Here is a 26,702-nt window from a genome sequence, read left to right as displayed (position 1 = left end):
TCCCCAAGCTATGAATTCTTGCCATTGGGGTTGTTTTCTACCTCATGAATAAAGCCAACATGGTGTAGTGGTTAAGAGCGGCAGACTCTAATCTGGAGAACCGGGTTTGATTGCCCACTCCTCCGCAGGACTTCTGCTGGGTGACCCTGGGCCAGTCACAGCTCTCTCTGAACTCTCTCAGCCCCGCCTACCTCACAAGATGTCTCTTGGGTGTGGGGGGGAGAAGGGAAGGCGATTGTAAGCCGCTTTGAGACTCCTTAAGGTAGAGAAAAGCAGAATATAAAAACCAACTCTTCTTCATTAAGAAAACAGTGGTCCAGGGAACCATTTTAAACCACTTGGTTCATGACAACCACAAACAAATCAACAAACAAAAACTTTGTGGGACATTTTAAACCCTAGATACATGAGGAATTTGGTTTGGGGTAGAAATATACTGCAAATGCAACGTGAGTTAGTTCTCCCCCCACTCCAAGGATGGGTTGAAGTTAAGACATTGTTGGGGGAGGTTTGAAGGCTACTTAGTTTATCAAGCTTGTTAGCTAGTACTTTTCATCCAGTAATTTCGAATGCTTTAGTTTCATTGTTGGGGATTCCCCTCCCTCCGCCCCCGTGTTTGTGTTAAAAACTATTCAAGCAACTTCTGGAGATGTATGTCATCTTTCCCATGCTAACCACTTCCTCCCCTTTCCAAATCTTGGCCTCATGTCGTTGTAAGATGAAGTTAAAATCAGTAAGATCAGTATGTTGCGAATAGAGAAAATGTTTAGGCAGCAGTTGGTTAACATTATTTTATTTTTTTGCTAGCAACACACATGAGCAGCTGGCAGAAATTAGATGTTTGAATGAATGAAGCTTTGATCTTGGCACTAAGGGAAAAGAAAGCTCAAGCTACGGTGGCTTCGGCAAAAACCGAGCATGCCATCCTAAGCAAAGTTACACCCTTCAAAGCCCATGGACCTCAATGGACTGAGAAGGGTGTAACTCAGTTTAGGATTGCATTTGAGAGACTTGTGTGTTGCCACTCCCTTCCTCGAAGTCTTCCTTTGATGGAAACAGACTTCCTCCAGAGGAGAATGGCTTTTTTAAAAAGTTGAGCGGCAATAGAACAGTGCCCCCTATTGGGAGATCTGCGCATGGCCTAACGGGCACACTGATCCTGAGCTTGCATGGAGTTCCCTTATTCATTCGAGGCAGTTGTTGAGCCACACCCAGAAAGGAATGTACATGATGGGGTCTCCCTTTTGAAACAGACAGAGCTGGGATCTAAACGGAAGCTCTGTATGCGCATCTCTCAGTTCTCTCCTCTTCCCCCCGCTTAATTATCCCTCGACAACAATGACTAAAGTTTCATGTCAAGTGGGTTTTGTCTTTAGCAATGAATAATGCAATGGATTGTGCACGCGTGTGTGTGTTTTTTTTGTTCTGTTTTATAAGGATGCGTTGCTCCTTTTGAGGTGGGAATCTTTTGTTTTTGTTACCATGACACCCTGTTGCTCATAGGTACAAATCAAATGAAGAGTATGTGTATGTGCGAGGCCGTGGACGAGGGAAGTATGTATGTGAGGAGTGTGGAATTCGCTGCAAGAAACCCAGCATGCTGAAGAAACACATTCGCACGCACACAGACGTCAGGCCATATGTCTGCAAGTACTGTAACTTTGCTTTTAAAACCAAAGGTAAGCAACGGTCGGCGGCAAAGCGTCTGTGCTAGTGCATTGGCTTGCTTAGTTGAGCTCGCACGGGGGCACTAGTGAAGCAGGGAAGGATGAAAGACCTTGAACGATGGTGGGCGGAGTGCTGGATTTCTAAATTGGCTCAGTTGTGCCAAAGCCAGCCTGCAATCTGCTGACTCGCCTCCAAATTGGCCGAGTCATGCAAAAAGCAAGACTGCAGTCTGCTGACTCGCCTCCAAATTGGCCGAGTTGCGCGAAAACAAGGGCCGCTTCGCCAGTGAGAAGGAGGGACAAACTTCTCCCAGAGTTTGCCTCCTGCATTACCCACTGGCCTTTAATTGAAAGGAGGATTTCGAAAGATCGTTTTCATTGGCCCAGTTCAGACATCATGAAAATCCGTGGTTTGATTAAGCTGGCTATGGTGAGCGTGATCATCCAAATGCGGGCCACTCCGCTAACTGTAGTTCAATTTGGTTGTATCGAAGAAGGATCTGTACTCATGATTTGAAGTTGGTCTATTAACCATGGGTGGTCTATTAACCACGGTTGGTCAATTATCTACAGTTGTGCTACCTTTGCGCAAACCTCAAACTTCAGGGTAGGGCAAAGGCAATACAACCAACATTTGCTGAGGCAAACCGGTTCGGCATGATCATCTGCAAGCCGCAATCTGGTTTCACAAACTATCCGGTGTTAAAATAAACCACGGTTTTGCGTGACATTTGACCTCAGCTGTTGCAGCGAAAAAGCAATCAACACCCGACTCTCGACAACCAAACAGCCAATCAAACAGCACCTGGTCATTGGCCAAAGACCTTTAATTTGAAGTTTGCTAAGGGGGGCTTCACAGGCCTGTGGAAGGGGTCCGGGGCCTTCCGTGCTAGCGCTCTCAAAGCTAATATATATGCTGTTTTGTTACTACCCTTTGTTTCCTTGCCTGTGAAGGTTACGTGTCATCTCAAGAGCCCTTTCCCTGCCAGGATCTGCTTCGCAATCCAAAGCTTGCAGGATTGCCCGCTCTTGGGAGTGATGATTTTGTCTCCCTTTACCTTCCCTTTAGCATATAATTTTGAGAACGATGATACCCTTCCTTTTTTTTCATTGACTTTTTGATCAAGGGAGCTTCCCAATCCTCCTTGCTAAGGAAAGCTTGAACAATACAACTGGACTGTAACCCAAAGAGGTTTTGAAATCTGACCGAGCCGTAATTTGAAGATTTTAAAAGGAAAACGCAGGATTTTGCAATCCGTCTAATGGTTTCCGGGATCCTACTACTCCGATTTGCTCTTTGCAAAACAAGGAAGCACATTTTTTAAATAAATAAATAATGCCAATCAACTTATGCTGCTTATATTCAGTCTACGGTGAGACTTCTGCGTGAGCTTTACTGAAATGCTGGAGAGCCCCACATTCTCTGCCTTTTTGTGGGAGTTCGTGCAGGAGAACTTCTCAGCGAGTCATGCCAACTGCCATTATTTTGTGGATATTGATTTAATATCCACAGAGGAACATTGCCACCAAGGTGGAACTGGGCCAGATTTTTGACGCTGTTATGTTAGGTGGAATTGGAATGGGTTTTAGGGAAGGGCGGAGGAGCTTACGAGAATCAGCAGTGGGTTCTGGCAAGTTTTTCTCAAGCTGAGCTTTGGCAGGAATGTCTAGGTGCCCTCAAGGACCAGTATCAAGAGGGTGTGTGGCTCAGGGGTAGATCACACGCTTTCCATGCGGCAAGTCCTATGCTGAATCCATGGTACCTTCATAAGAGGATGAAGCGGTGATTCCAGTGAGAAGGGACAGTGCTGAGGCAGATGGACCAATGCCCCAACTTGGTAGAGGGCCCCTTTCCGCTACAAGGTGTTCTCAGCCTTTAGCCAATGTATCAGGAAGACTCTCATATTCCAGTAAATAGGTCGGTTTGGGTGTAATACAGCTCCAGGAGGGGAAACACAAGCGTACAGATTTATTTGTGAGATTGAAAAGGAGTCTTTGACCTGCCCTTTGGAACCCTGTGGCCCTCTAACTCTTTGGGCACCCCCCTGTTCTGGTGCCCTGGGTGATCACCTGGACTTGCCTAGCGGGTGGGCTGGCCCTGAGAGGCATCCTCGCACTCGAGTTCCCAGCAGTAATCATGCTGCATGCCATCATGATGTCTGAGGGGGGGTTCATTCTCCACATGGAGCTCCTTAACCCATCCACTTCTAAGGTTGCCAGGTCCCTCTTTGCCACCGGCGGGAGGTTTTGGGGGCGGAGCCTGAGGAGGGCAGGATTTGGGGAGGGGAGGGACTTCAATCCAATTGCCAAAGCGGCCATTTTCTCCAGGGGAACTGCTGTCTATCAGCTGGCAATCAGTTGTAATAGCAGGAGATTTCGAGCTAGTACCTGGAGGTTGGCAACCCTACCCACTGCCCCCTCTAAGGATGCTCCCAAATTTTTGCAGCTCAGCTGTTACACCTTTTAAAGCAACAACGCTTATTTTGCTTTCCCCTCATGTATTTTGGATCTGTACCTTTTACATTTTTGTGCCATTTTCCATTTCCTCATGCCATATTCCCCCCCATTATGTAAGTGCCATTTTTAAACATTATTTTTGCATCAATTGCTTATAAATGCCATAAATGCATTAAAATACCACCAACCAAACAAAACAACCAAACAGAATGCCTACAGCAACAACAAAAACAGGGCAAAATGACTATCAATACAAAATGAGAAAATACGAAAAGAAACAAAGAAAGAGAAAATGTACCCATCCCTGCCCCACCACCCCACAATTTATCTTGTGGTCTTTTTCTTCATTCTTGGTTAATTCTTTCCCTTTCCTTCAGACTTCGCTTAACTTCCAAGATTTCTCTTGGGCAGCAATTAATGAACATGTAGACCTATAATTCTCACCTTGATGCTAGTCCTGTTTGAGGTGGTTGTGTTGGTATCTGTGGAATGACTTGCAACTGGTACAAGTGGTTGCAGGCGGCAATACTGCACAAAATTCAGTACTGTTATGTTCCTGTTGGTGGTGGTATGGGGCGGCGGACTCTGATCTGGAGAACTGGGTTTGATTCCCTGCTCCTCCACATGAGCAGCGGACTCTAATCTGGTGAACTGGGTTCATTCTCCCACTCCTCCATATGAAGCCAGCTGACCTTGGGCTAGTCACAGCTCTCTTAGAGCTCTCTCAGCCTCACCTACCTCACAGGGTGTCTGTTGTGGGGAGGGGAAGGGAAGGTGATTGTAAGCTGGTTTGATTCTCCCTTAAGTGGTAGAGAAAGCTGGCATATAAAAACCAACTCTTCTCCTTCTCCTCCTTCTCCTCCTCCTCCTCCTCCTCCTCCGATGACATGCAGTAGTTTGCATTGTGGTAGCAAAGAGTGTGCCAGGATCCTTCCAGGCATACCTTTGCTACAGAATTTGGAAATCATTGGATTCTCATGTTTTCCCTCTAAGAACCTTGGGAATCAAGGCTGCTGGGAATGGATGACAGAATCAGATTCCTGGGATTCCTTACTATTGAAGGGATTTGGCGGTGGTTTAGGTTTCTTGCTAAATTTTGACGTGCAGGTCTTTTAACGGCAAGGGAGGAAATCAGACATGGCAGGAATTGTCCTATTCAATGAGAGTGTTTGTGGAATTTAATAGCTAGGGTGTTTGCCAGTTGTGCAATTAGATTTCACCGCTGGTCTCCATGCCATGGGTCCGTTTTGCATGGATAGAGACTGCCCTTTAAAGACACGGGCTGATTTCCACTCCTTTAGAAGCAGGCTCCCAATCATTTCTGCCTAGAGACTAGCTCTCTGTGGCACTAACCTCAGTCTCTCCTGCCCAATATAATGCTTTAAACACTCACAGCCTCTGCATAAATGCATATAACAGAACTTTAACTGCTAGCTTTTCTTAAAAAAAAAAAAAAGCATGGAAAGCAATTTCTGGAAGAGGTGATTAGGAGAAGGGGAGGATTCCCCTTCTCTTTCCAAATTGGCCTCTTCCAAAATTGGTTTTCCTTAAAAAAAAAAACACAATCCAAACCCTAGCTTCTGAGGTTCTGTATGATTCATTTGTGTGTACTTAAATCCTTCAGGTGAACTGGAACAATTATGAAATCTGATTTGTTTTCAGAGGCTTGGGCTAGTTCAAAAATTGTGTTTCAAAATTGCCGAGTTTCAAGAACTGGCCAAAAGCTGATTCAAAGCCACAAAACTATTGGGGCACAACCCAACCAACACTAAGCTCTTCCAGGTCTGGCGGATTTCAAGTCCTCTGCGTCTGCTGTATAGCCATAAAGTTTTCCATCAATTAAATCTCTCGCTGCTGCGCCTGTCATCTTGGTCAACTGCTTTTTCTTTCGTGATTCATGGTTGCCTCAAATTGCCATCCTTTCCTTTTTCCCAGCTAGGCCTTTCCCCTTTCTGCTGCTAAGAACAGTCGGTCGAACCTAGAGAGGGGCTGAAATCTTCCATGTCCTCTTGGCTTTCCTGATATATTCTTACGTTCTTGTGTTCTTATTTCAGTCTACTCTTGTGATATCCTGGATTCCTGACAGGCTAAGCTGACAGCTTTCACACACTCAGTATTGTATAGCCTGTCTCTCAATATGTCATAATTCATGCCAGCAAAGGATGCCAAGCAAGCATGGTGGAATATAGCGTCGGGCTCGACCGGGGTTCACATCTCCAGTTAGCCATGATGCTTGCTGTGTGATATTGAACATTTGGTTTTTTAGCCTTGCGTACCTTATAGGGTAAAGAGGAAAATATGGAAGACTTGTATATACCACCGTGAGTTCTTGGGAGAAGGGCTGAGTTAAAACTGTAATAATGATGCAATCGTCATCATCATTTCACTAGATGGCGATGCAAAGGAGAAACAGGAATGAAGTATCGAGGGAGACGGGCCCGGTGGCTCAGTTCAGACATAGAGTAAAACCATGACTTGTTTGTAAACCCAGGATTCAGCTTTCAGATGATCACCCAAATCCTGGTCTGCCCAGACAAATGTTGGCTCGGTTGCCTTCTCTCTGTAGCCTGGCAGGGCATTACCCAGAACAAAACCAGGATTGAACCAGAATGTCTGTTGACATGCATCATGCAGAACCACAGTTAAGATTAAGACTCAGCTCATGCATTGTACAGAGCTGAGGTTTAATTAAACTGATTATAGTGGCGGGTGTGATTTTTATTTCCCCTTAATGAGGGGGATTCCGCTAACTGGTTATTTAGGGGACTATCCAACCAGGATCTGAAACCATAGTTTGAGGTTAGTTTACTAACGATGCTAACTATGGCCTTTTATGCATGGCCGTTTCACTTGCTGCCACTCCTCCATTTCTGACCATGAGAGGGCGCCTCGCTTTCCCCCTACGTTTCCAGGTGTCTGAAAACACAGGCAAAATGTGGGGAAACGCAGGGGGAGAGCAAGGCAACCTTTGATGGTCAGAACGGCATGCATAATCAAAACAAAGACCCAAAGTTGGCAGAAGGGTGATGGCGAGTGAATCAGCCATGCATAAAAGACCTATGATTTTGCATGATATACAGACATCCTGGCTTAACCATGGTTTAATTCCGGCTTGTTCCTAGGCTAAAGAAAGAAGGCAATGACACCAGCATTTGTTGAGGCATCCTGGATATGAGTGATCATCCGCGAGTTGAATCCTGATTTTACAAACCGTGGTTGCGTGCTATATCTGAACTGAGCCTAGCTGTGGTTAAACAAACCAGCCTCAGATCCTGGTCTGACAGATCACAACTAACTATAGTTACTGGAGTGGCCCACATTCAGTCTTAAACTATGACTTCACGTCATGTCCGAACTAAGTCAACAGGCTAACACAAAACATGGCAAATGATCTCAGTTCTCTCCCCCCCCCCACCTTAACTTTGGGAAGAAAGCTCAGTGGCGCGTGCAACTGGGATGCAGAAGGGCCCAGGTTCAATCCTCCATATCTCCAGTTAAAGACGCTTAGATGGTGAGAAGGACCTTCTGTGCCTGAGACTTTAGGCAGCTCCGGCAAGTTCAAGCAGATGGTACTGAGCTAGATGGACCAGTGTCCTAAATTCCCAAAATGTGGAAAACTGATCTTGGAGAATAGGAACAGTGAAAATTTAATATCTGCTCTCACTGATCCCTCTCCTGCACATCACATTAGTAATGTAGCTACAGGATCAATAGGATCAGAATTGTAGTTGAGATTATATTAAAAAATAGAGGGAGGGTGTAGTATAAGTGGCGAGAGAATTGGCTGGAAGGAACTCTGGATTCAATGGGGCACATCATATATGTGAGGTGTATGCCATGCAAGGTTGAAAAGTCTGGGATACCCTCAGTGCCATGCTGCGTCCTAAGGTGCAGATGGAAGATCCTATCTGCCTTCAGCCCAAGAATGCAGGCAAAACAGAGACACCTCTCCTTGCAATGCAGGCGTCTCCTGGATTTAGTGGTGGTTCACCGTTTGTCCGATGCCAATGCCTGCCTAATGTTCAAACCATGCTGTTAAATAGAATCTTAATTCGAGGTCTTTCATAGACTAAATTTTCAGCTGTATTTTAAGGAACAAATGCCCATAAGGGAAAGGCTGTCTCCTGGTTAATACAATTCAGCCCTGACCTCTAGATTCTGGTGCTACATAGCCTTAGTTCTCTGCCGTACCATGATTTTGTTCCTCATGCATATCCCCAATTCCAGTCTGGTCCAGTCGTATTATGATACCTCTTCTGCAGAAATCCCAGAGGAGCAGTTAATATTGTGTGTTGTCGTTGATGGGGAAACGGGGTGGGTTGGGTGCAGCGTAACAACATGCTGTGTGGTGAGCTTGACTTCTTATAATGGCAAACAAGCCGAAAAAAGCGGCTGATGATGCGCACTTTGGTTATGTTTATGGAACGCGGGACTTTCCCACTGGGCCTTGTAAACTCGGCAGTCATGACGCCAATCAGATTCCCTTCTCCTGATTGAGTTTGAGTTTGAAAAGGGACAGGGGAGGTGGTCTGAGGTTTTCGGAATGCCAAAGAGCGTGAAATTGTTGCAAAGGCAAAATGAAAAGAGTCACGCAGAAGCCGAATGCAGAGCTTAAGCAGCTGAGGAAGCTCATTCACTAGCAGGCAAGGGTGGATACGGGTCTGCGTATGCATGCCTTGTGTGACTCCCCTGTGCATGCTACTGCTCCCCCATTTCAATTTGTTTGTCCATTGATTTACAGTGCAACTCGAGATCCTTTTCAGCAGAGTTTACCTTGATGTCAGAACATCAGTAGAATGTCAATAATGTCAATTGCAAGCACCATCTTCTAGTTCTAGCTTCTTTGCATTCATGACGAAATCTGTTGGGTTATTTTGAAGTGTCATTAACTCTACCTCTGGGTTTGGTCATGTTTAAAGAGGACTAGATCAGGCTCTTATTTCTGTGCTTTGTTTTTAACTGTGTCCCGGAATTGGTAAGTAGCTATGGGTTCCTGTAGGGCCAAAACAGATACAATAGCAATCATGTGAAACTTGAAGATTGCATGAGAGCTGCAGTCTGAAGAGATTACACCCTAGACCCCCAGGTAGATGCCTTAGTGAAAATTCAGTCACAGACTCTCCATTAGATTGGTATACTTATGGAATGGGAAAATGCCTTTTCCTTCCTGTACACAGAAAGACAAAGTTCAGACATTACACAAAGCCATGATTTATTGAACTATGGTTAGTTTGTGAAACAAGGATTGAGCTCCCAAACAATTCCTAGCATGGGGGTTTGCCTTGACAAATGCTGTTTTCCGTCACCACCTCACTGTAGCTTGGGAGGGTGTAGCCAGGAAACCCGTCAGGATTCAATCACGATGTCTCCATTCACACATAATAATAAAAAATAGTTAAAAGTATCCTACTAGGAGGGTGTATTCGGCTAAAAAACTGAGAAAAACCCAAAAAATACCTTGGGTTTTCCCCACCGAAAAAAATGCTGGCAAATTTAAACGGAGCCGAAAAGCACATCCTCGAATTTTCTAGCATGACTCGGTCCGCTTTGGGCCCACCACCATTTTTTAACAAAATGACTCGCCTCCCCTTTGCCTTACCTGCTAGCCCACTGCTGCCAACGGGCCCCACATGGAGCCAGAGGCCATGGTGGCGGCCAGGGAAAGGCTGCGAGCCGGACTTGGCTGAGCCGAGGCCCGATCGCGGCTCTGCCCAGGCACCCGCTGCTGTCTCTGGGCCCCATGTGGAGCCCAGAGGCAGCAGCCAGCTCAGAGCTGCCAGCCAGATTCAGACAAGCCAAGGTCCACTCGCAGCTCTCCCCGGACATCGGTCATCGCCTCCAGGCCCCATGTGGAGCCTGGAGGCAGTGGTGGTGGCCAGCACAAAGCTACGCACCGGCCTTGGGCGAGCCGAGGCCCACTAGCAGCTCTGCCCAGGCATCTGCCACTGTCTTCGGGCCCCATAGGGAGCCCGGAGGTGGCGGACAGCGCAGAGCTGCAAGCCAGCCTCACCCAAGCCAAGGCCCCCTCACAGTTCTTCCCAGGGAGAAAGTAGCCTCCAAAATCTGCAGGATTGCAGGCCGAGGTTCTCACTTTCACACAAGGACTCTTGAGATGTTATTCTATTTCTGACAAGCTGAGGTTTCTTTGGTGCCACCGGGTTTGGATGGGGTGGAATTTGGAAATTGCCCCTCCAGAATTTTCTTAATAAACACTATTTCCCCCTTTCCCATCGTAGGTTGCCCTTCAACAGACCTGCCACCTAGGGAATATGCAGTCTTCTTCAGGCCGTTGTAGGGGAGGGGTTTTAAAAGTTATATTTTTCCAGCATACCTTTCCCTCTAGTATACTGGATCCCCAACCTTGTTTTCGGGGGACCTCAGTGTGAATGCTTTTGGGGTCGTAACCAGCCATTTTACCATTAGAAGGAATTATCAGATTCTCTAGTGATGCTGTTAGAAGTTGTTATTGGAGCCACCAGCGCCTTGATGGGAGGTGGGATCTCCTCTTCTTTAATTAATGGCAGAGTGGTAAATTGCCCCATTCGCCCTTGTTTAATCTAACCACCCATTCGGCAAGGTTCCAGAGAGTTGTTGCTGCTAGTTTAACTACAGTTAGGAAAGTCTTCACCGTGCCATTTTGTTACTGTGTATTTGGAGAACCCAGATAGACAGTGCGACCCAATGGGTAGCAGTTCCAACTCTTAAAAGATGCCACCAAGGGTATATGTATCAGTCAGTCCGTGAACTTCAGAAGAGCCCTGCTGGATCAGACCCATCCAGTGTCCAATTTCGCACAGTGACCACCGAGTTGCCTTGGAGAGCCATCCAACAGGGCATAGAGGCCAAGACCTTCCCTCGATGTGTCCCCCTAGAACAGGGTTTCCTGGATTTACCGCTTCTGAATGCGGAGGTTCCCTTTACCCATTAAAGCTGGTTGCCATTGACATACCTGTCAGAGCAAGGTGAAGGCAAACAGATAAGGAAGGAATCCTAGCTGTGATTTCAAGGAGTCCCTGCAGCTGGGGAGATACGTTATGACCAACAAGGCCATCCCATCTCTTCTGAGCAGAGATTGCTTATGCAAAGTAGAGAAACATCTGTTTAGCGGTTTTGTTTCATTTTCAGCATTCAGAAAGTAGTGCTTTGTATGCTCAAGAGTGGACACAAATGCAAAAGCCCCTCCCCACTTGGGATCTGCAACCATTTTTGGACAGTTGCATGTCACCATAATGCCAATACATGTTTCGGTGCCATCACAAGAGAAATACAGCAGAAAGGAGATGGTGGATTGAATGAGATCTGTGGAACATGCTGTGCTACCCCGACTGAAGATCACTATGGTCTTTTATGCATGGCTGTTTCACTCGCTGTCACCCCTCCACCGACTTTGGGTCTTTGCTTTGATCATGCATGCCGTTTCCAACCGTCAGAGGTCGACTCGCTCTCCCCTCTGCGTTTCCCCAGGTTTTCAGGGACCTGTTTTATCTCAAATTTGAAAACGCGGTCAAAACGTGGGGAAACACAGGGGGAGAGCAAGGCGACCTCTGACGGTTGGAACGGCATGCATGATCAAAACAAAGACCTGAAGTCGTCGGAGGGGTGACCGCGAGGAAAGCCATGTTTAAAAGGCCTACGATTCTGGTGCAGTCACATGTGAGGATATCCACTGGACTCCCTGTGGTTTGTTGGGTCAAGATCCGTCTGTATTACACTCTTGCTTCCAGTGTGTTGGCCAATTTTTCCTAACTCTTGGGGCTCCCATTTCAAATATCCCATTTCAAATATCATTGGCATCAACATGATTGCATTGACAAATTGTGCTGTAAACAGTCTTCCACAAGACACTTGCCTACATGCCAGTGGCGAGAATTTTGTTTTTATCCTGGCTAGTGAATTCCTGCAGAATAGTCATCCTCTAACAATGAATCCAACTGCTGTTATTAATTTTTTTAAATGAAGGGTAACCTGTTGGTTATACTTGTCTTGAAAGTCTGATTAGTCCAGGTAGTATTGTTACAGGTAGTATGGTGGTTGGATGCAGTTTCGTAGTTGTCTAGTAGAAAATAATAGTAGGCTACCCCAAGCCTAGCTACAATTTGTGGACCCCTGGTAGTAAGTATCGATACCAGTGCTGCCAGGAATGGCACCTGTGTGCACAGTTGGCTGGTCCCCCAGAGGAAGCTAAATCCAGATACTTCTGGAGCTGCATGGAGACCAGACCAGTCAGATGGGGTTTTTTGGTGGCACCTCCCCATGCATTAAGGAATGGATTGGACAAGCCCTTAGAGAGCCAGCGTGGTGTAGTGGTTAAGAGCAGTAGACTCTAATCTGGAGAACCAGGTTTGATTCCCCACTCCTCCACATGAGCGGCGGACTGTAATTTGGTGAACCGGGTTGGTTGCCCCACTCCACATGAAGCCTGCTGGGTGACCTTGGGCAAGTCACAGTTCTCTCTGAACTCTTTCAGCCCCGCTTACCTCACAAGGTGCCTGTTGCGAGGAGAGAAAGGGAAGGTGATTATAAGCTGGTCTGAGCCTCCTTAAAAGCTAGAGAAAATTTGGTTATATAAACCAACTCCTCCTCCTCCTCCTCCTCATTCTTCTTCTCCTCCTCCTCCACCACCACCAGTAGGTCCCCTGTCCATCGTTTAGAGTGAGGACACTCCTGCCCCATCTCAATCAATGTATTGAAGACTTAGAGAGCAATCCTAAGCAGGTGTACTCTCCACAAAAGTGTTCTTGGGACCGTGCTTTTAATAGGGTTGTGTGCATACAGGTGGCGGGGCCAATTTGCTGGTGGTAGAAAGTGCCGTCAAGTCACAGCTAAGACATGGTTACCCCATAGCATTTTCAAGGCAAGAGGCAAACAGAGGTGGCTTGTCATTGCCTGCCTCTGGACTTCCTTAGTGGTCTCCCATCCAAATACTAGCCAGGGCCAACCCTGCTTAGCTGCTGACATCTGACAAGATCAGGTCAGCCTAGGCCATCCTTGTTCAGGGTGCCGATTGGCTGGCTAACAAATTATCAGGAATCAACTTTGAAATGTGTTTACCATATGTGGCTGTGAAGCCCCTAGATCAGGGGTCTGCAAACTGTGGCTCCCGAGCCGCATGCGGCTCTTTGGCCCGCTGAGTGCGGCTCTCTGGACTTGGTTTGGAGCCCCTGCTCTCGCGCCTGCTTGCTCCGGCAGCCGGGCTGCGGAGCCGGCGCGCCTGAGAGAGAGAGAGAGAGAGAGAGAGAGAGAGAGCAGGTGAGCGGGCGTGCTGTCTCTCCCCCCCCCACCGTGGAGAATGGCCAGGTCCCCCTTTCCCTTGTCCTCAATGGTTTGGAGGCTAAAACCTCCCCTCCCCTCTAGCCGAGCAATTGCTGGGCAGGCGGCTCGGCGGTTCCTGCCCCCCCCGCCCGCCTATCAGCTGTTGGGCAGGGCAGGCTTCCTTTGGTAGACCTAGCCTCCAGCCGAGTCCCATTGGGAGGCCATGTCTACCCACTGGCTTTCTTGGTGGTAGACCTGGACACTGAGGAGGGGAAAAAGTCCCCCTTCAGAGGCCAGGTCTACCAATTGGCTTCTATGGGCCTCCGGAGGCCAGGTCTACTGCCAAGAAAGCCAGTGGGTAGACCTGGCCTCCCAATGGGACTCAGCCGGAGGCCAGGTCTACCAATAGGCTTTTATGGCGGTAGACCAGGCCTCCAGACTAGGACTCCGGACAGGGAGGGGGAAATGGCAGGGACTTACAATTTAATTTTTATCAATAAATAAGATCACTATTAAGTATGATATCAAGTTTTATTCAGTGTACCTAAAGTTTAATTAAGACTTAAAACTTTAATTAAAGTTTATTAAGTTAATAAACAGTGTACCTACCTATATAGTTTAAGTGTAAGAAATTTGGCTCAAAAGAAATCTCAGTCATTGTACTGTTGATATTTGGCTCTTTTGACAAATGAGTTTGCCGACCCCTGCCCTAGATGGATGTTGGGAAGTGGGGCCACGATACTGGGTGGGGAGGGAGACAGGCCTGCTCTCCCTGCCCAACCCATGCAGGGCAGCTTTGGGTTGAAGCTCTTCTCCAATTCTGTTATTTGATTAACTAATTTGAAGAAGAAGAAGAGTTCATTTTTATATGCCAACTTTCTCAACCACTTGAGGCAGAAACAAACCAGCTTGCAATCATCTTCCCTTCCCCTCCCCACAACAGACAACCTGTGAGATAGGTGGGGCTGAGGGAGCTCTTAATAAAACTGTGACTAGCCCAAGGTCACCCAGCTGGCTTCATGGGTAGGAGTGGGGACGCCAACCCGGTTCACCAGATTAGCCTCTGCCGCTCATGTGGAGGAGTAGGAATCAAACCCGGTTCTCCAGATGAGAGTCCACCGCTCCAAACCACCGCTCTTAACCACCACACTACGCTGGCTATCAGCGTGTAGAACTTCCCCTTCACTTGCTGTGGAGTCAAACCACCTCAGCAGTGGGACACCAAGCAATTGTCTGCTTTGGTGGTTCTTTGGCAGATTCAACACAGTTAAGGATCCTGTAAAATTTTGTTGACCCCAATGTGCCACGGAGCTATCGGTAGGAGTTCCTTCATCCCTAAGAATTCGTTATCTGCTTGATGACACAGCACTAATTAGCTACCCCTCTCCTTCCCTTTCCACCCCATCTGAGGTCATGGATGTGGAGGCAAGAGCAAGAGGCCCCATGTGTGTCCTTTAATAGTGCTGTGGGGCTACAGAAGGCACTGAGATCTAATAAGATGCAGGCTGCCAGGAGGGCCCCTCATGGAATCCAAGGAAGGATGAGAGAGGTGAATAATCAGTTCACATTTCCGCAGCCAGCATGGTGTAGTGGTTAAAAGCGGTGGTTAAGAGCAGTGGACTGTAATCTGGTGAGCCGGGTTGGTTTCCCCACTCCTCCACATGAAGCCAGCTGGGTGACCTTGGGCTAGTCACAGCTCTCTTAGAGCTCTCTCAGCCCCACCTACCTCACAGGGTGTCTGTTGTGGGGAGGGGAAGGGAAGGAGATTTTAAGCCGGTTTGATTCTTCCTTGACTGGTAAGAGAAAGTCGGCATATAAAAACCAACTCTTCTTCTTCTTCCTCTTCTTCTTCTTCCTCTTCCTAACATCCAAATAATTTCTAGATAATTCACCTTCTCCACTCTTTCTTTTAATTGCATAGGGGTTCAGCCTGAACAGGCCATCAGAACTTGGCAGCTAAGCAGGGTTGGCTGTGGTCAGTACTTGGATGGAAGTCCACCAAGGAAGTCCAGGGTTGCTACGTGGTGGACGGCTACTTCTGCTTGTCTCTTGCCCGGAATGCCCTGTGGATTGGGGTCGCCATGAGTCCGTTGCGACTCGATGGCAGATTCTTCTCCTGTTGAGTAGGCCTTCCCTTAGTGACAACCACCTTAAATTGGAAACTGGGGGAACTTTCACACATGCCAAATAATGCACTTTCAACCCACTTTCGATGCACTTTGCAGCTGGATTTTACTGTGTGAAATGGCAAAATCCACTTGCAAACGATCGTGAAAGTGGATTGAAAGTGCATTATTTTGCATGTGTGAAAGTGCCCTCTGCAGGGGTGAATTTTTGTTCCATTCTTTGTTTTATTTCTTCTTGTGTCTTCTTTCCCCGTTTTCCCTAATAGCCAGAACTTTTTTGCTTCCAGATTTTGCGTTGTGTTTGATACTGTGGTCTGACAAGCTCCGAGAAAAAACATGGGCCTTCCTGATAAGTGGCCGTCTCCCACTTCCCCGTCCCCCCCCCCTTCCTGCTTGTTTTGTGTGCGCCCCGGCAAAGAGCGTTCTTGGACTGTGCCTTCCCCGTACTGCAAAGCCTGTGCCTGGCTTTCTTTTCTGCTTTGCATGAGTGCAGGTTATCATGAGAGGCTGCCCCCAGAAATGCCAACAAGCTCAACGAGAGCTGGGGTGCATTACGACAGGCTGCCTGGAAGAATGATAGAGAAGTCTTCAAAAGAAACCAGCTCAGGCTGTGTGGCACAGAATGTTGGGCTTGCACAAAATGTGTCAACCGGTCGCTGTATGCAGAAAGCCAAACTATGATTGACAAATGCATGTGTTTTTTCTCCCTTTTTTTCTTTCAGGGAATCTGACTAAACACATGAAGTCAAAAGCCCACAGCAAAAAATGTCAGGAAATGGGGGTGTTAGTGTCTTCACTGGTCGAGCTAGAAGCCGAAGAAGGTAAAGACTGTATGGCATGCTATATTATATACTGTAGTACTCGACTGTCTGGAGCTTGTGTGGGTAGGGTTGCCAGCCTCCAGGTGCTAGCTGGAGATCTCCCGCTATTACAACTGATCTCCAGCCGATAGAGATCAATTCGCCTGGAGAAAATGGCCGCTTTGGCAATTGGACTCTATGGCATTGAAGTCCCTCCCCAAACCCTGCCCTCCTCAGGCTCTACCCCAAAAACCTCCTGCCAGTGGCGAAGAGGGACCTGGCAACCCTATGTGTGGCGTAGCAGTTACAGTGTCAGACTAGGATCTGAAGATCTGGGTTCGAATCCCAGCTCTGCTGTGGAAGCTTGCTGGATGACTGTGGGCTGGTTGCTCTCTCTCAGCCTCAACAGAACAACAAAAAGGGGGAAAAACTCAACCAAATGAGTAGACAGAGCTTCAAAGGTTGAGCTGCAAATTCAACAATATAACAAAATAATTACATTTATTTCTAGGTGGACCCAGTAAAATGGTTAAAACACAGGACCTGGAGTGCAGGCTGCATATAAAAATCAGTTCTAAAATTCTTATGCACAGTTGATATAACAATGTAAATGACCAAAGCTTGACCAGACATGTTTCAACTTGAGTAGGCCTTTCTCAGCAGTCATAAATACAAAAAATTATAAAAACACACCCAGAAATAAACCATATGAAATATTTTTATCTGATGCAAAATGAACAATGCTTCCGGATTTGTGTACATCAGCAGGTAATGAATCTGAAGCGGCCCTGTGTTTTTAATAATTTTACTGTATACATCTAGAAATAAATGTACGGTACAAATTTATTGTATATAGCCAAAGGCCATTACAATCAAATAAGCATAAATCAGAACAGCTTCTACTAAAAAAAGACACAAGTAAAATCAAGTACAAATACACATTGCTATCAAATTAGATTTAGTTTTCCGGTTTAAGTACAATACTAGCTCGAATTTTCCTTGCCGCTCAGGCAAAAAGAGACAAATTGTAAGAAACAGTGGGGTCATTATCAAATAGGAGAAAAGAAAGCTTCTCCTGAACATTAAAACAGCTGCTAGCAGATAAAAATAAAACAAGAAATGTGGATCGGGGTTCACAGGATAAAGGGCAGTGCAACACATAATGAGGGTAAGTCCTCAATTTTCAGAGGATCTGCAGATGCATAAGCAGGAAGCCATTGGGATTTGGGCATAACGTCCAGCCAAAACAGCTGTTGGCGTGGTCTGAAATCTGATTGATGTGAGAGCAACTCTAAGCTTCTATGCAGAAATATTGGTTAGATAGGAAGCTCTTTCGTGGTTCCTTTTAAAGAAGTTGAACCAGGGAGAAGATCTAGACTGGGAGATTATCTGGCTGTCAGATGCGGCATCACACCTAAATACCCAGCCCCTCAAGAAATAAATGTAATTATTTTGATATATTCTATTCCTTGGCTCCATCATCAACCAAAAGGGAGACGGCAGCCAAGAAAGCAGAAGGAGATTGAGACTGGGAAGGGCAGCCATGAAGAAACTAGAAAAGATTCTTAAGTGTAAGGATGTGTCACTGGCAACCGAGATTAAGTTAAATCATGCCATCATATTACTATGTATGGGTGAGAAAGCTGGACAATGAAGGAAGCTGATAGGAAGAAAGTAGATTCCTTTGAAATGTGGTGTTGGAGGAGAGTGTTACGGATACCGTGGACTGCCAAAAAAACCAATTAGTGGTTTATAGATCTAATCTAGTCTGAACTGACGCTAGAAGCTAAAATGACTAAATTGGGGCTATTGTATTTTGGTCACATTACGAGAAGAAAAGAGTCACTGGAGAAGACAATCATGCTAGGAAAAGTTGAGGGCAGCAGGAAAAGAGGAAGACCCAACAAGAGATGGATTGACTCAATAAAGGAAGCCACAGCCCTCAATTTGAAAGATCTGAACAAGGCTGTTAAAAATAGGACATTTTGGAGGACATTGATTCATAGGGTCGCCATGAGTCTGAAGCGACTTGATGACACTTAACACACACACACACATTTTGTTATATTGTTTAGTTTGTAGCTCAACCTTTGAAGCTGTGTCTCTCTCAGCCTCACCTACCTCACAATGTAAGCCTCTTTGGGACCCCACTGGAGACAAAGGCAGGATATAAATGAAAGGTTAACTTAATTAATCAATTGACCCTTTTCCTGTCACCAGTTAGTGATGTTAAGGCATAACGGAGAGTTAGAATCTGGCTTGCGGTAGTGAATCAGAATGCAAGGATCACAGAACCAAATGCTTCCCTAATTCAAAAACTCCCTGCGTGAAGAAAAGTAAAGGTATACGTAGTTCCCTGTGCGAGCACCGGGTCATTACTGACTAATGGGGTGACGTCACATCCCAATGTTTACTAGGCCAACAATGTTTACGGGGTGGTTTGCCATTGCCTTCCCCAGTCGTCTACACTTTACCCCCAACAAGCTGGGTACCCATTTTACCAACGTCGGAAGGATGGAAGGCCGAGTCAACCTTGAGCCAGCTACCTGAAACCGACTTCCGTCTGGATCGAACTCAGGTCGTGAGCAGGGCTTCGACTGCAGTACTGCAGCTTACCACTCTGCGCCACTAGCATCCGGTTGACTCTGTATAGGTGGGAAGTTTTTGATACGTGGTGGTCAGCTGGGTGGTGACCCACCTTCCTCCTAATGTCACATGGTCCAAGTTGGAATTTTTTTTTCCTGAACAGGTAGATCTCCACTTATTCTTATAGACCAGGTTTGGCTAGCCAGAAAAAACAGTCAGGTGTGAGTTGTGAGGCCTCCTCAGTTCCTTCAAGGGCAGTGCCCAATTAATATCATGACTGCAGTGCGTGCGGATGAAGGGCTTCAGCCACCCCCCTCCCGATCCATTTTCCCAATTTGGCACTGCACGTGCAGAGCTGGATCGGGGGCCCAGACCCAACCAGTATCCTTTGCAATATGTGAATGTGCCTGTACATATGCAGACATCTTCTGGATTTGCAGAGCCCCTGATTGGCTCAGGAAAAGGGGGTCACACTTGCCTAAGCCAGAGAGATTAAAAAAAACAAAAACCCAAAAAACCCCAGCACTTGAACACATGAAGCTGCCTTATACTGAATCAGACCCTTGGTCCATCAAAGTCTATTGTCTACTCAGACTGGCAGTGGCTCTCCAGGGTCTCAGGCAGAGGTCTTTCACATCACCTTCTTGCCTAGTCCCTTTTAACTGGAAATGCCGGGGACTGAACCTGGGACCTTCTGCATGCCAAGCAGAGGCTCTACCACTGAGCCATGGCCCCTCCCCTTTGTTACCTAGGTGAGGTTCCCCCCAGCCCAGTATGCTATACCACTTGGATCACTTAGAAAGATGTGGAATACTGTGTACAGTTCTGGTCACCACACCTAAAAAAGGATATTACAGAGCTTGAGAAGGTGCAGAAAAGAGCAACCAAAATGATTAGGGGACTAGAGCAACTGTCCTATGGGGAGAGGTTAACACACTTAGGGCTGTTTAGTTTGGAAAGAAGTTGGCTGAGGAGAGACATGATAGAGGTCTATAAAATGATGCATGGTTTGGAGAGAGTGGACAGAGAGAAGTTTTTCTCCCTCTCCCATAATACTAGAACGTGGGGTCATCTGCTGATGCTGGAGGGTGAGAGATTCAAAACATAAAAGGAAGTATTTTTTCACACAACTCGTAGTTAAATTGTGGAACTCCCTGTCCCAGGATGTGGTGATGGCTGCCAACTTGGAAGGCTTTAAGAGGGGAGTGGACATGTTCATGGAGGAAAGGGGTATTCATGGCTACTAATCAAAATGGATACTAGTCGTGATGCATACCTATTCTCTCTAGTATCAGAGGAGCATGCCTATTATCTTGGGTGCTGTGGAACACAGGCAGGACAATGCTGCTGCAGTCGTCTTGTTTGGGGGCTTCCTAGAGGCACCTGGTTGGCCACTGTGTGAACAGACTGCTGGTCTTGATGGACCTTGGTCTGATCCAGCAGGGCTTTTCTCATGTTCTTGTGGGTCTGTTGGTTTTCTGAGACTGGAAATTGGTTGGTATCCGGGTACCCAAGAGGTCTTGAGTGACCAAAGCATTGTGGCTATTTCCTCTCCATGGTGCCGTTACAAATTGCTTTGCCTAAAGGGCTCCTTTCCTTTTAATTCTGAAACCGCCGCAATCTTTTTTGGCTGCCATTTTCTCTCAGGCAGAAAAATCCTTTCTTGGGAAGGGCAGGTGCGTTGCCAGAGTTTTGCCCTGGGGAGGGGAGAACGTGCCAAAATAAAAACAAAAATCCGGCATCGCATCGGCCACGGGGGAGATGCGGTCATGTTTGATGTCAGCCAGCGGACATCTGCTGCAGTGTCCGATTGCTGGAGGGCTCAGGGAGTCTCTTTTACTGATTCAGAATAGCGGATTAGCCCCGACAAGCTCTCAAAGCCCGTTCCCTGCTTTGGAAGGGGCTACCTGGAGGCATTTCCTTCTGGGACCTGGGGGAGTTTGGGCGGCGCAAGACAAAACGACTGTGCTACCGGCACAGTGTCATTGTAAGCCTCTTAATGAAAGGAAATTAGACCAAATTGGTTGTTATTCCCCATGCATCCAAAAAAAAAAAAAAAAAAAAAACCCTTGTGAGCCACCGCTCAGGTCTGTGCTGCGGGTAACTGCAAGATGTCAAGGCCGCAGCTGGGAGGGCTCTGTGGAGTCTGTCAAAGGAGCCTCGTCGTTAATTGCATCGGGCTGTCAATCATTCCCCACTTCCCTGCTGAGTTTAGCGATGACGCATTGTGAGAAGGGTAGCATCTCGGCTCCTTGGCAGAGGTTCAAGATTTCAAGCTGACTGGGAGGGCTGGTCTACTTGGGGAGGGGGGGAGGAGAGATCTGTTCCACTGAATGTGTGAGGAACTTCTCCTTTTTAAATAATATTTACCAGAACTTTGGCACAATGGCAATTTTACACTGGGTGAGTTCATGGAAGGCCCAGGCAGAAGAGTCGAGTGGGTGCAGAGGAGAGTGACGAGGGTGACCAGGGGCCTGGAATTCGAGCCCTATGAGGAAAGGCTGAGGGAGTTAGGAGCGTTTCGTCTGGAGAAGAGGAGGTTGAGGGGGGACATGATTGCTCTCTTTAAGTATTTGAAGGGCTGTCACTTAGAGGAGGGCAGGGAGCTGTTCCTGTTGACAGCAGAGGATAGAACTCACAATAATGGGTTTAAATTGAGGGAGGAAAGGTACCGGCTGGAAGTTAGGGGAAATTTTTTTACAGTAAGAGTTGTTCGACAGTGGAATCAGCTGTTGAATAATTGTCTCAGGCACATTCCATTCCTTAATAGCCTCTCATTTTTCTTTCCTTCTTTGATTAGAAAATGTTCTAGGTTTGGGAAAGGGGTGGGGATCTGGTTGTTTGTGCGTTGGGGAGAAAAGATTGTGCGATAAACCCTGATGCCTACTGTAGAAAGTTAATTACAAAAGCTTGTTTCCAAGAACTGATATATTCATTAGCTCATGAAAACTGTTTCCCATTCCCCGATGTCCATATCATGTCGTTGCCTCTGAATCTGAAACCATTCCTCACCCAACAAAAGTTCATATTCCCTACTCTTTGCTCACACTGATGAATCACTCTGCTGGAAAATTATGCCTCGAATACTGAAGTGAACATAAATAATCCATCTGGCATCCATCAGTCATTCATGCCAAAATACCTTGACAGTTGGTGAAAATGAGGCAATAACAAAGTAATAAGGGGGCATAAACCATTAGGAGGTTCTCCTGATGGAGTTCGGCAGGAGCAAATGGGACCTTTCTGAGAATGTTTGGCCACTGTGTGGCAGAGGATGCTGGACTCGAGGGACCAGACATAGTAATCAAAGTATCTGGTAGTGTCAGCTCGGCCACTAGTCCTGAGTTCAGCAGAGATTGCCTCCTGTGGTATCACAGGCGAGATGTCTGTCCTAATACTCGTGTAAGTTTGTTTATTCCTTATCATTTGTTCCCCTCTTAGGAACCAGTGAAGACGTCTTTCAAGATTCAGAAGGGCATGAGGGATCTGACCTACTTGAAGAGCACCAGTTTTCAGACTTGGAGGAGTCTGATGACGATGATGAGGAGGAGGAAGAGGAGGAGGAAGAGGAGGAGGAGGAAAGCCAAGAGGGGGCACCTGAAAAGCTCTCAGAAAATAAGACTACCTCCCTCTGCCCAGGACAGTCTCCTAAAAGTCCTCCTCCTACCCACGAAAAAGGCACCAAGACAGCGTGGTCCATATCAGAAGAGATCTCAAGCAGTGAGCGTGCTGATCAAAGTCACCGGGCCACCTCCTCAGGGTTAGAAACTAAATGGTTGGCAGACAGTAGCGAAGTAGCTGTCTGCCAGAGCTTCTTAAGACACCACCAGCCTGTTCTGACCTCCAGCGAGCACTTAGCTTCTGCTGAGAAAGAATCGGTCACAAGGCCACACATATTCTTAGCAATGGACTTGTCGATCTCCAAAGATGCCTCCCCTCAAAGAAAGTGGTCCCCAAGCAAGGACATGGGCGGCGCTGGCAGTAACCGATCCATATTAGCTCGAAAGCATTTGTTAACCAAAAACGAAACTTCGCCTAAAAGGTTTTCGCCAACTGGAGAAATGGCTTCGTTGAGGAGCCTCTTGCCAGGGGTAGGGATTTCCCCTTGTCACCGTATGCCCCCAAGAAGGGAGACGTTTCCTCTGAGGAGTTTGTCCCCAAGACTTGAGCTCTCGCCAAGCAGGTACCTTTCACCAAGAAGAGAGCTGACATCACGGACGTGCCCGCCACCAGAGAGAGGGGTCTCTCCTCCTGTGAGGCGAGTGTCCCCAAGTAGGGAAATGTCTTCAGGCAGATACTTATCCATGAAGAAGATGTTTTCCCACAGCTATTCAGAGCCACCTTCACGGTACCCATCCCCAGGAAGAGAAGATTTGTCTTCTAGTAGTCATTCTGCACCAGATGATAAAATTCCCAGTTTGGGTAAAATTCAGCATGGGATATCATCTCCAATGTCGCTACCTCACAAGTCGCTTGGCAAAAACACAGAGCTGTGTGAAGAACCTAAATGGGTAAGCTCTACATCCTCTCTCCTAAATTTTCATTTTGGATTTCCCCGCCTCAAAAATATTTTCTTTTCAATTAGGGAGTGGTCAAATATACAAAAAGACCCCAGAGAATGGCCGCATGCTTTGCATGCAGAAGGTCCCAGGTTCAATCCCTGGCATCTCCAAATAAACAATCTTACACAGTAGATGTTGGGGGGGGGGCATCCTATAAGAGGTCCTGGAGAGCTGTTTTAAGTCAAAATAAACAACACTGGGTGTCAAAATAAACAACACTGGGCAAGATTGACCAATGATCTGATGCAATATAAAAATAGCTTCTTGCATTTGTAAGTGAGAGAAGCCATGAGCCAGTGGCAGATCCCATGATTAGGATGCAGAAGGTCCCAGATTCATTCCCTGGCATCTTCTGTTAAAAGGATCTTGGGTGACAGATGGAGGGAGTTGGATTCTCTGCCTAAGACCTTGGGGAGCTGGTTCAGAGAAAAGGTGGACATATAAACATTTTGAATAAATAAATTTATAAAATACCACCAACCAAATAATAAGATATTTATAACCTGTGCTTGAATACGTTCATCGGCTCTACCCCAGTATTATGCAGACTCCGTTTAGTTTTGAGAAAACCACTGAAAGATCACAATTGAAAGACCGAGCCTGATGAGGAAAGGCTGAGGGATTTGGGAATGTTCAGCCTAGAGAAGAGGAAGTTGAGGGGGGGGGGGACATGATTGCTCTCTTAAAGTATTTGAAGGGCTGTCACTTAGAGGAGGGCAGGGAGCTGCTCCTGTTGGCAGCAGAGGTTAGGACTTACAATAATGGGTTTAAATTACAGGCAGAAAGGTACCGTCTGGATATTAGGGAAATTTTTGTTTACAATAAGAGGAGTTCAGCAGTATAATTGGCTTGGGAGGTGGCTGGCAATCTTCAAGCAGCAGCTGGATAATCACTTGTCAGGAATGCTTTAGTCTGATAGATAGATAGATAGATAGATTGATAGATAGATAGATAGATAGATAGATAGATAGATAGATAATCACTGTAACTCATCCATGAGGCCAAATTTGGAGAAAGGCAGGCTTACAAATGCTCAAAATCAATAAATAGCAGTCTTGGGTACATGTTTGAGGGCACAAAGTATAAATGCTTTTTGGAGTGGTGAACTCTGATGTGGAGAACTGGGTTTGATTCCCCACTCCTCCACATGAGCAGTGGACGCTAATCTGGTGAACCGGGTTGGTTTCCTCACTCCTACACATGAAGCCAGCTAGGTGACCTTGGGCTAGTCACAGCTCTCTCAGCCCCACCTACCTCACAGGGTGTCTGTTGCGGGGAGGGGAAGGGAAAGTGATTGTAAGTTTGATTCTCCATTAAGTGGTAGAGAAAGTCGGCATATAAAAACCAACTCTTCTTCTTCTAAATAAGTATGCTGATTGGGTACTTTTTATTCTGATGCTTCCAGTCATTGCAGAAGACGGCATCAAGGAGCCCGAGAAGTTCCCCAGGCACCGCTCAGCATCTCTGCTTAAGACCTTGGCAATCACCTCATGAGATACACATCCACACTCCAAGCCGAGTGGAAGACTACGTCTTCAGCCATCTCCCATTGCATTCCCAGCAGCTCCCCAGGAGCCCTTGTCCGATGATTCCAATCGGGGGCATCCAGATGGTTCAAGCAAGGCCTAGCAGCCATCCTACTTTGGGCCGTGGTTCAGTAACGTCACTGCATGCCAGCCATTTTGCTCCTAGCGGCGTCTTCTCCGAATCCGGCCCGGTGAAAGAAAGGAGCCGAGAAGTCCAGGATCCACAACAAACGGCGCCATCATCAGCAACTCCACCGCTTCAAAGCAGCAGCTACTTAGAAGGGACGACAAGGACTAGCAAGCTTCAGAGGAAGGTAGCCAAGGAGGAATACAGGGTTAAAACGAACGCCGATCTCCGTGGCAGAGAGCAGGAAGCTCCCGGTGAGAGTGCCTGCCCGAAGGGCAGGCTCTCGCTGGGGCCTTTGATGAGGGGGGAAGAGCCCTCGGAAAAGACAGGGAAGGAGAATCCAAGCTGCTCGAGCACTTCCTTTGAACCCACCCGCGCTTTCATCTCAGACTTTCCGGCACAGACGCTGGACAGGAGCAGCAGCACCGGCTGTCTGGCGGAGCCCCCGTCTGGCCAGTTGACCTCCTGCCAGCTCTCCATTAGGAGAAGGAACTTCTCAGGAGAGCTAGCCCCCCAAGCTGGGGCGCATCGGAGGGGTAGCCCGCCCCTGGAACAAGCAGGCTTCGGCCGACCGCGGAGGGAAGGGGACGACGATACAGGAAGTTCTTGAGCCCCGCCCTCCATCTTTTGTCACTGGTTTCCCATGTAAATTGACACACCTTGGTCAATGCTTATCGGTAAAGGAAGGACTTCGGAGCGCGACCAAATTCACAGACAAGTTGCTGGTTCTCTTTTGTTTCTGTCTGGTCTTATTTCCACATGTACCTGTGCCTTTTTCTATACCATTCTGTTGCTTGAAATATACAGATGCCGAGGGTATGATTTTTTTCCTTTTAAGGAAAGTTTTGGAAAGGGGTTTATTAGATTGCGTCTCCTTCACCATTTAAATGTCTGTTGATTTCGTTTGCGGAACAAGAAAGGGGTCGAGAAGCATTTTGCAGAGATGCACTGAAAGAAAGAAAAAAACCATTTGGGAAAACCGAAACACCTCTTAAAATATACTGGTTGCGTTATTAGGCAAAATGACCCTGTGCCCCTTGTACAGACAGCAATGACCCCTATTTATTACTTGTTTTATTTAATATGTGCCCAAGTGCTTATATGATAATTATGATTTGCATTACTCTGATTGCCTATAAATGTGCTTTAAGGACAGCTGTGATTGCTTTAATTTGGAAAAAAAAGTTGTTTACCCTTGAATTTTAACTGAAACTAGCACTTATTTTGTAGGGGGAGGCCCCAAGGGCCATGAATGAATATTCCCCTCCCCCCGAAAAAGGATCTATGATGTGCCTCCTTTGCACACAACCCCCCTAAAGCACTTTTTAAAAGAAGGGACCCATATTAAAAAGGGACCCCCCCCCCAAAAAAAGCATTGTAAAGAAAATAGAAATGTATTGAATGTAAAAAGTCTTTCCAAGAATAGTGTCCAATTCTAGGTTCCCTCAAGCGTTCTCCTTGTTTTAAATTCCAGGACAGGTTGCTGCTTTAACACACGCACACAATCCCTGTGGGGTGCCTTTTGCCAACCTCTGGAGGGCAGAGACTTGGCAGTAAAATCCGGCCCCTGTTTCCTTGAAAAATGCTACCCTTTGAAAA

General features: G+C 46.8%; 1 protein-coding gene across 1 annotated transcript in view; it reads left to right on the top strand.

Moving 5' to 3' along the window:
- The window catches only part of HIVEP3 (HIVEP zinc finger 3), a 58,236-nt gene extending 32,177 nt beyond the window's left edge, over nucleotides 1-26,059 (top strand). The window contains exons 3-6 of the mRNA XM_056847344.1: nucleotides 1,504-1,679; nucleotides 16,225-16,323; nucleotides 22,330-23,399; nucleotides 24,856-26,059. Of these exons, the coding sequence (XP_056703322.1) occupies nucleotides 1,504-1,679; nucleotides 16,225-16,323; nucleotides 22,330-23,399; nucleotides 24,856-25,713 (2,203 nt within the window). The 3' untranslated portion in view covers nucleotides 25,714-26,059. The remainder of the gene's footprint in view (nucleotides 1-1,503; nucleotides 1,680-16,224; nucleotides 16,324-22,329; nucleotides 23,400-24,855) is intronic.
- Nucleotides 26,060-26,702: the final 643 nt, after the last annotated feature.

This window comes from Euleptes europaea, chromosome 3, assembly GCF_029931775.1.
Source record: "Euleptes europaea isolate rEulEur1 chromosome 3, rEulEur1.hap1, whole genome shotgun sequence".
Taxonomy (NCBI): Eukaryota; Metazoa; Chordata; class Lepidosauria; order Squamata; family Sphaerodactylidae; genus Euleptes; species Euleptes europaea.
This window is presented reverse-complemented; position numbering and strand designations above follow the sequence as displayed.